Source organism: Oculina patagonica, chromosome 12 (assembly GCF_052425735.1).
Source record: "Oculina patagonica isolate OP01 chromosome 12, crgOcupat, whole genome shotgun sequence".
Taxonomy (NCBI): domain Eukaryota; kingdom Metazoa; phylum Cnidaria; class Anthozoa; order Scleractinia; family Oculinidae; genus Oculina; species Oculina patagonica.
In genome coordinates, this window is record NC_135769.1 from 12,652,743 (window position 1) to 12,662,785 (window position 10,043).

Consider the following 10,043-nt stretch of genomic DNA (forward strand, 5'->3'; position numbering starts at 1 on the left):
TCAGTTAATATCAGCCACTGTCTAGTTGCTTCTTTGTTTTGTTGTATTTTTTTTATATACACCGTTAAGTTCACGGCAGCTCAGTCAAAATCGTTTTAACCTAGTGATAGTGAGTTTAAAGATCCGATAGCAACAGCACTGAACATTTGGGAATTATAATTCAGTTTGCTTTATATGAATGCATTTCCCGTAATTTTCGGATGTATTAAAATTGCAATTTTGAATCCTGCGCCCACCCTCCCCCCCCCCTCCCCCCAAAAAAAACGCTCATGCGTTCGTCTATAGACCCCCACTCAAAAACTTGCTGCGCGGTCCCTGATCATGTAGCATAATTTAAAACTTAAGTACGAGCAAGTCGTATTTCTCGGTCGTCATATTCCTTTTATCCTTTCTCGTATGGATTGTTGGACCGGATTAGAGAAATTGGACAAGTTTTCCGACCTCGTTACCTGGGACTCTTTATGTTTGTTTGTTGTTTGCTTGTTTGTTTATTATTAATGTTGTTGCGTCTAAAGATGTGATCAGATAACCAGCAAAATACACCCTTTTTTATAAGAATACAGTTTTTCCGTCCCAGGTCGGGGCGACAAAACCCCGGAAGTGCACATACCGGGGTTTGTTCGTCTGCAACGGGCTACGTCCCAGGCTGAATATTCTTATTTTTCTGTCGATTTTTGGCAGAAAATATTCTTATGAACATTCTTAGAAAATACCGTTTGACATTTCCGTTTTAGCAAATATTGGGTAATCAATTACAAGTGTTTGGTGTCCAGATCTGTATCGTGTTACATTGTGCACATATACCATTGTTTTTCGTTGCAGCCTGGCCGTTTTGGCTTTAAACAAAGCATTCCTCACAGAGATAAAGTGACGGAAATGAAAATACCTGATTTTGTTTCAACTAAAAACTATATTCTTTTCAAAATCTCAGCCTCGGGTTAAATCTTAGAATATTTTTAAAAATTCGCAAATTTCAGCCTCGATATTCTTTGTATAAACTAGATTCTTATAAAATAAAAATAGTGTACTAGTGGTATAGCTCAGTGATGACGGAACAAAGTTCGGGTCTTAAGTGATCTATTTTAAAAGTCCAAACATTCTGATCTTGCCAGTTACGATTTGTTGTGGCCAAACGAACGCAGCATGTTGTAAAATGTTGAACTGTTTCAAATGGCAACGAGAATGGGAAACGAATATCAAGGCTAAAATTATCACACTCTAATTCCACTGTCTTTTTTTGCCGTGATAATGATGATAGAGGCCTGGATACTTGATTCGTTCCACTTCCAGCGGTAACATCAGCACTCGGTCAAGTAGATCCCAGTCTTCCCCGCCCCATTTGTATTTAAAGTCCTTAGTGTTCATTCCTAGAGATATAAATAGAGAAATTGATAGAATAATTGTTATTATTATTCATTCAAAATATTTCTCTGTTTCTGAATAGTTTTCAATCCACGGTTAATTCCAGCTAACCGTCTAGCACCGACTTCTGTATATGGCCAGGGTGCCCTTGTAAACTGTCATCCGTACATAACATATATCCTGCGATATACGTAGTTTCTCGAGGTTCGCCCACTTGTTGTAAAGCGCTGCAAAACCACAGTTTTTTATCTGTAAAATGCGCTTCATTGACAATTTGTTGAAAAGAAACACATCCACACGACCATTTTTATTTGCTCGTGTAATGAGAAAATTTGCCCTAATCATAGTCTTATGTGACAAATGAATTTGCTAATAAACTGAATTCTACAGCATGTGAAAATTTGCTTGCGTGCATGACTCGTAACATAAAATTTGGCATATATTCAGAAGTTGTCACTGACATAAATTTGCTCCTTTGGATGCGGCTTTAGCGCTCTTTTGTTGTTGTCATACCTGTCTCCGCTGTTCAGAGTCACTTCTGGCGCGTATGGAAACGAGTTTTTAACATGACATTTGTCGCGTCGTGTACACCAGCAAAAAGTTGTCGTATAAAATTTGAACCCTCTATTTGGTTATCACTTATCAAATTCCCCGGAAATTGCTGCCTATATAAACTGTAAATTACCGTTAAGACTTCCAAGTTGGCTTATTTCTATTCTATTCACCTCCATTATTAAAACGGTCACCTAGTTAGAATACAATGCGATATCTTGACGCGACGATTAAGCAAAGCAAGTCCGCAAAATAAGCTACGTTGCTTTATACCATTATAAAATCTACTTCAATTTCATAGATTACAATGCCTCATGTGCGTGATCTGGTAAGCATATAAATGGGTTTTCCGAGCTGAAAATTACTAAAATATTGAAAACGGATTAGTGGGGACTGGAAAAGAGTGAGTTGCCATGGTAACAGTATTTTATTATAACCGTGAGTGCGCCACCAGTAGAACTATTAGTCTGCCAAGTTGCACTGTTCTCCTCAGCAAATTAACCAATATAGCTCTATTTTTATACTTGGCATAAAATTGAGTTGAGTAGATGACGTCATCAGTCCCCTACTGAAACGCCATTATAAATATTTCGTGGAATTCTCTTTGATACGCCTAAAATTGCAGGGGTGAAAATTTGATCATAGTAGCACTTTAAAGTTATACATTTCTCTGACAAACTGGTGTAGTCATTAACAAAAGAATCTTCAGTTTCTGTAGCCCCCCCCCCCCCAATTCAGTCTGCAATAGAAAAACAATTGCACTCACCACCAAATCTGTCCCAGTCTGATTTATAAATCGCCATAACTCCATAGCCATTCTTTTCCCAAAAGCCTCGATGTTTCACAGAAGAACTTTCACAATCCAGACGACCAACTACAGGAAAATAAGCCATTCGACCTGCAATGGTGTTCTGAAAAAAAAAAAATCAATGTTTTTGGTGTTTCAGCGTTTCCTTGCAATGACAAAGGGCAAGAGTACATAGTTGTAACAAGGGGGCCAGTTTTCTGAAAGACCACTGGTAAGGCCACAAAATGTACCAAGTGGCACAACTTACACTAAGTAACGGCAAGAGAGGATCATCCCCTCTTGGTAACGGTCAACTAAAAGTTACACTAAGTAACGATGTAACAACCCTGGGGTGAGGGGAACTCCATATAGTGGTCTACAGGGGGAGGCTCTGCTCGAATGGGGCATCTTTACAAATATTGTAGAGGCACTCGCTCAAACAAACTCGGGAGGTTGCAAGAAACTTTGTGTAGTTAGGCTGTTTATTCCTCTTTGCCAATCTACAGTTAACCTTAGCTTTTCAATGCTCAAGCTTTTATGCCTATTGAAAGCACACCCGGGATTATAACCAAGAGAAAACCAGGTAGATCAAAGACAAAGTATTCGGATGTACCCAGCTAACTAAGTAAGGCAAGCAAAGATTAATCAATTTAACTACAAGGGAGGTGGTAGCCAAGATCCTATGAAACGCACAAACATGTTCACAGGTGAAGTTTTTCAATGCGAAGTTTCTTGGACAAACAAAAGAGGTATCCAAGAATTAAGTGTAGCACATGTGTAGGCTAACCTTGGCTTGCCAAGGCGACCTTGATCTAAATACTTAATACAAATATTTCTATTGAAGGTATATAAAAAGGGTCACCGTTTCTGTCAAAAATGGTTTGCAAAAGGTTAACTTTTGAGAAAACTTTTGACGCTAAATGTAATAAAACCATTAACACAAAGGTTTGACGCAACATGCAATGAAGGGTAACGCAAAACCTGTATAACACAAGACATTATATTACTTAGCCTCTTTTAAATATTTTCATTCCTACTTATACAAGATAACGAATTGGTTTATTGACAGATAGTGTAAGGTATATTTTAATGTTGGAAAAATTTGTTGAAGTTTGCAATTATGTTTTCGAAGGTAAAAGGTGATCAAATACACATACTGTTCCTAATATAAATATTATATTACTTCTAAACTCGAATATACGCAGATCATTTTTCTTTTATTGAAAATTGCCATGGACTACCTTAGGATTTAATATAAGAAACGTATTGCGGAAACAGTACTTGCATACAATGTTAGGGCAAACTTTCCCAGACTTTATCATAATAAAAAATTCGAGTTTTATATTTCAACGGAAAATATATGAAGTACTTACCATTCGAGCACTGTCCATAATGTCCGCGGGCACATCAATATGCAGGTCAAACAGGAAAATTATGTCATGCGCATTCGGAACAAGTTCAGCTGCCTTGTTTATAGCTAGAGTCTTGTAGAATTTTCCCGTTAATGAAAGAACACTGTGTCTACTTCTGAGAAGGGATGTGTTAAAGGCCTTACCCATATTTATATCTTTACTCTCAAAATCAACAATTATGACGTGAAAGTTCGTATCACCGGTTAATAAGCTGGCATCAGTGAGCTGCTTAATAAAATAATGCACCCAGTTTCCTTGATCCTTGACAGGGAGAATGAAGTACACCGTGGCGCTGTTATTCCAGTTCATTCCCTCAGGAAGACACAAGGTGTCATTTCCCTTTTCCTGATACACGTGTTCTGACAGCCGAAATGATTGATTGGTGTTGTCTAAGCCGAGTTCAAGGTTTAACAAGAAACGGTCGCCATTCTTGGGGTCTGGCTTGTGAATCACTTTGTGGATTTTCTTCAGGAAATATTTTCTGTTAAAAAAGGAACAGAATACTTTTTTAACTTACTTTTTAACTTACTTTTTGGAAATTTAGGGAATAAACTACACAATGTACGTTCCCAATTTTGACAATAATTTTTTGACTAAATAATTTATCTTCGGTTTATGGGTCATAAATATTTCATAAAATGAATTTTATAGATTTTCATACAAACACTGTCTGTCTACCTATGATTCCCATAGAGGGCGAAGTGATTTAATCTGATTTATTTCGACTATTTTTCTCGTTGAAGTAAAATAGTAAGAGTAGTGGACAATGATTTCACTCTCTTACCGAATTTTTGTAAACTCTCAAGCGACTGTTTTAATTTCTCAAGCGAATCCTTTTCTGCTTGTGTTCTGTTTTTTTTTTTTCGATTTGATGCGTTTGTTATCTATGGAAAGCAATTTCTCGATGGCCTCAACAAAAGGAAAAGGTACAACGCAGGCAATTCGATGGCCTGTCCGTCTATAGTTCGTTCTATAATTTTTTTTCATTTCCACGCGTCGCTCGTCATCGAGCCTTTTGCAAATTAAAGGTAGGTATTTATCAAAGATCTCTGCCATTCATCGATTGAATCGCTTAGTTTTAACATGCTTAAAAGCTGCTACGAATTGTCATTGTCAGAGAATATTGGCCAATGCAATTTTCTATTGTAACAAGTCGTCCACAATGCATGTCGTCTTCATTGAAAGAGCTTCAAAAATGAGCAGAATTTTGAAGCTTTTAAATACGTATACATTATTACCTTCATCTTGAATGAGAATTAATCTTAAACAAAACTTCTTTCAAGTCTCGAAGAAAGTGAATACCCCGTTGAAAACCAGTATTGACCCAGAGTTGCGTGGTCGAAAACGAAGACCTGATCGAAAGCGAAGACCACGTTGAAAACCAGTATTGACCCAGAGTTGCGTGGTCGAAAACGAAGACCTGATCGAAAGCGAAGACCACGTTGAAAACCAGTATTGACCCAGAGTTGCGTGGTCGAAAACGAAGACCTGATCGAAAGCGAAGACCCCGTTGAAAACCAGTATGACCCAGAGATGGTGGTCGAAAACGAAGACCTGATCGAAAGCGAAGACCACGTTGAAAACCAGTATTGACCAGAGTTGGTGGTCGAAAACGAAGACCTGATCGAAAGCGAAGACCACGTTGAAAACCAGTATTGACCCAGAGTTGCGTGGTCGAAAACGAAGACCTGATCGAAAGCGAAGACCACGTTGAAAACCAGTATTGACCCAGAGTTGCGTGGTCGAAAACGAAGACCTGATCGAAAGCGAAGACCACGTTGAAAACCAGTATTGACCCAGAGATGCGTGGTCGAAAACGAAGACCTGATCGAAAGCGAAGACCACGTTGAAAACCAGTATTGACCCAGAGTTGCGTGGTCGAAAACGAATACTGAATTGTAAACAAAGACCTGGGGTGCTTACCATTTAACCAAAAATCCCAAAAATTTAAGACAATACTGATTTTCAACGGGGTCCTCGTTTTCGATCAGGTCTTCGTTTTCGACCACGCAAACAATCAAAACTCTCGCCACTCGCCGAATAAAATAGCCACACCGTAAACATTTAGCGTGCCGTGAGACATTAGTTTTTTTGTTTTTATGCCTTTGCGACCATTCTGTTCAGTTTTAATCGGAATTTAGTAGAAGAATTAGTTTCTTGAATGCAAGATGACACCTCAATTTACCAGGCACGGTTTTGATAACGCTATCCACTGGATAAAGGGATGGCCGTATTATAAAAGCCCATTAAAATGTTGTAAAGGCGCCCTTTTTGATTTAGAGCTACTTTACGGGCAACAAATCAACGTAAATGCCGTTAAAAAAGTAAACTTTCTCGATCTCGTTTTTTTGTCGTAGAAAAAAGGGACATCATAACGCAGGTTCTGTTATTATTGTACTGAATTGTCCACGTTACTTGAAGTAGCAAAATTGCTGTATCACTACCAATGCGTATTTGTAACTACTCCGTAATGTCCGTAAAGCAATCTCTTCAACTTCACGTAGCTTTGCGAATTTTGTATTGTTTCGTAAATGTTCCATTTCGTGCTGTGTATGATTCTCGAAAGCTGGATTTGCATCTATTTGCATTATGTATTCTATGTTTATGTAAGTGGTAGTAATAATAATAATAATAATAATATTAGAGTGGCGCGGGGGTGGGGGGGGGTGTTTTTTTTTTTTATAATAATAATAATAATAATAATAAGAATAATAATAATAATAATAATAATAATAATAATAATAATAAAATAAAACCTTTATTTGAGTGTCAAAAAACTAAAATAGCAGTAATAAAACCACTAAATGGGGACACTTTAAAGTAAAAGAAAAATAACAAAATCGAAATATCCTATCCTATATCCTATCCTATCCTCCTTGAAGAACATGCGAGATTTTTGCGGCACCCTGGTTTTCTTATTTCTTTCAAGATCCCTCACTAGCGCTGTCCTATAATTGTTGTTCTTTGAAATTTCAATTCTATTCGCTGTTTTAATTGCAATGCAACGCCTTGTGTCTTGTCATAATTCAGCCTAGCAGGCCCTCGCCAGAGAGAAGGAGGTCCCCATCATTGTCGACTGGTTTTTATGAATACGTTTCTGACAATACAAGAGGCCCTGTTAGAGTAAATTCCGACAAACGGCACGGCTTTTAAACAGCAACATAGGAGAAATAAAATGGCGAGGAACGACAACGACAAGACTTTCGTTGAAATAACAACAGCGAAGAATAGAATTAAGTAAGAGAACTACGGCGAATCTCTCGGTTTCTTAAATGTTCGACGGCGGAATGATGTAGTCACCAATCCCCTGCATCATCAGCATGCAGGGCTTGTTTAAGGTCCCGTAGAGTAACAGGCAAAAAGCTATTAAGTCGAAAAGTGGATAAATAGAGTCAGTCAAAAACCGTTGATTGTCCTACCCGCTATTTTGCTATAAAGGGTACAAGGTGGAAGATCCTAATTCATTTTGGATGTGGCTAAAAGACGTATGTAGTAATTAAAAGGAACAACTTAACTAACGAGGGTTGCAGCAAGGCGGGAAAGGTGCTGCCTAATCGCCAAACAACTAACTTACTACATCCTGAAAAGCAAGCAAAGAGGCAGATAAAACAATATCTCTGGCCGATGTCATCGAATGTCATTTCAGCCGAGCGAGATCAAACCCACATTGAAAGTGAATGTTGAAACAGCGGACAGCAGTCCAAAAATAATCGCACGTCGAGGTCGAGAATAGGTTGGGAAATGTTTAGCGATCGAGAATTTTTGATCAGTTGATAATAACTAATTTTGTCAGTTGAGAAATTGTCATCGGTCAAGAATTAAAACAGTTTTAACTTCCTTAACGAAATGCACGAGAAACTCCACCTGCTCTTGTGTACTAAAGTTTGTCACGTTGTTTTTTAATTACCGGTAATCTGTCAAAGAATTAAATTAAATCAATTTTAATGGATCTCTTAATTAAAATTCATGAAAACCTTTAACTTCTGCCCGGAAGGGAAATAAAAAACCGTTTTTATTGCGAAATTAAAGTGCCCGAGAAACTCCTGCTCTGTGTACTAAGTTCAGAGTCACGTCGTTGAACAATTGAAGAATCACAAATATGCTGAACTTACCTGGGCTGTAAAGAGTTAATCAGCTTGTCCACGATGGATTCAGCTCTGTCCTTATTAACAATTGCATTAGGTTTATTCCAATCACTTTTCAAGTAACTCTTTTTAAACATGTCTGTATCATCTTGTGGGAATACATGTGACTCCTGTGTCAGCCAAACGCCCTGATAGCGTTGAAGCTTTCTTCGCACTAAAAGGCTTGGGCTGTAAGGACATGTCGGAATCAGTTTAAAGTATTCTCTTCTGCTTATAAAAGGAAGACGATTGAAATAATATAAATGGCTCTTGCTTTGCAGCAAAGTGTTGGCTTGTTTACCCGCGTGCGGGGGAATAGATTCATGATTGTTGTTTTCCGAAAAATTTGACAAGTACTTCGAAGGAATAATTTCAAATGTTGAATTTCTGTAAGACCAATAAACAGCCACATGGGCGGCGCCAGAACCTTGCTTACTCAAAGACTCGATGTAATATTTCTCCCCGGCGTGAAGAGTGATTTCTTTAGATATTTGATCAGGATATTTTTTGTAGTCTCCTTCTTCAGTCCAAGCCGATCCATCAGGAGAATAAACACGCGCGATCATCTCGCTGGAAGCGGGATCTTTGTTCGGACTCAGCCATAACTCTGATGTATCATCTGATGTGATGGCAAACTTATACTCACCGCTTCTCTGTGGATGGACAAATCCAAAAATCCTTTCTCCGTTATTTATCATGTTCACTTGAGCTTTATGAAATTCCAAAATAAAGGAACGCTTGTCTGGAAAGTAAGGAAAATAAGGCCAGTTTCTTAAAATATCGACGTTCATTCCACATATTTCAGACCACATGTGAACGTTCAAACTTCCGGTGGACTCCGAGGAATCGTGCTCGACTTTTCGCTCGCATGTAAACGTTCTTTCAGTCGATATGACGACCGCTTCTGTTTGTGGTTTTACAGTCTTATTTCGAGTTTGTTGCCTGGTTGCACAAGGACAGTCGCATACAATGTTCGTCGAAAGTGTTTTGCCAGACACTGAAACAGAACTTCCACTATCTGAAGAAGCAAATAGCAGCAAGTATCCTAGGAAAGGTACGCTTGCTACCACTACACCAACAGTAAAACGTCGCTTGATAAATAATCTTCTTCCGAAACTAACAGGAAGTCGCCGGTGCCAAGAAACCATTCTTCACAGCCCCGATCGAGTGTTTTAACAATCGGGGATAAAACGACGATGCACTCCTTTCTAACTATTTTCCTCAAGTAGAAACATCAACTCACCACGCGCCCTTGGTTCACGGAAATAATTACACAAAGCGAAAAAATACAAAACGTGCTGCGTCTGTCGACCGATTTCCAGACTGTCACGTCAAGATGCATTGAAATCTGAAACCAAATACTTGGATCACCGTGTTTATCTGTTAAGCTAAAGGTTACGAAGGACCATTTATGGACCCTTATGAAAAGTTTCTCGAGGAGGTGTTATCTTGCAAAGCTTTTCAATGAAAGAATTTTGAACATCAATTCCTCAAAAACTTATCAAGGATATTGGGAAATGGCGGAAATACAGCACGATTTTACTAGGTACCAGATCACCATTTATGCCCGGGGGATTCTCCTCGGAGTTCTTGGTGGGGTCTCTCTCTCCCGGTCTCCAAGAGGAGAGGGAGAGACCCTGGGAACGACGTTGCAAATTCAGACCCAGTTTCAGACCAAAACATGCCATTTTCTTCACCCGTTTTTTAGACCTGGCCTTTAAAATCCATAAGTGCGCGTATTCAGATTTGGCTTCCTAAAGTTGTACTTGTTAAAAAAGTTGTTAAAAGAATTCAATAGAGAAAATT

At 38.6% G+C, this 10,043-nt stretch overlaps 1 protein-coding gene across 1 annotated transcript; it reads right to left on the reverse strand.

Annotated features, from left to right (window-relative positions):
- Window positions 1-945: 945 nt before the first annotated feature.
- On the reverse strand, window positions 946-9,738 carry LOC144631503 (beta-1,4-N-acetylgalactosaminyltransferase 3-like). The gene is made up of 4 exons (XM_078489945.1): window positions 8,226-9,738; window positions 4,075-4,594; window positions 2,681-2,825; window positions 946-1,367 (listed from the first exon to the last, which is right to left on the reverse strand). Exons 1-4 carry the CDS (start codon window positions 9,383-9,385, stop codon window positions 1,219-1,221), a joined length of 1,974 nt encoding a protein of 657 aa, XP_078346071.1. The 5' UTR covers window positions 9,386-9,738; the 3' UTR covers window positions 946-1,218.
- Between the last annotated feature and the right edge of the window lie 305 nt (window positions 9,739-10,043).

Excerpts from the sequence above, each read along its gene's own strand:
- LOC144631503 (XM_078489945.1), bottom strand. The coding sequence starts at position 9,385 with ATGGTTTCTTGGCACCGGCGACTTCCTGTTAGTTTCGGAAGAAGATTA. Across the intron at positions 2,826-4,074 it reads TTATGGACAGTGCTCGAATG|AACACCATTGCAGGTCGAAT; the intron begins GTAAGTACTTCA and ends TTTTTTTTTCAG. Across the intron at positions 1,368-2,680 it reads AGACTGGGACAGATTTGGTG|GAATGAACACTAAGGACTTT; the intron begins GTGAGTGCAATT and ends TTATATCTCTAG.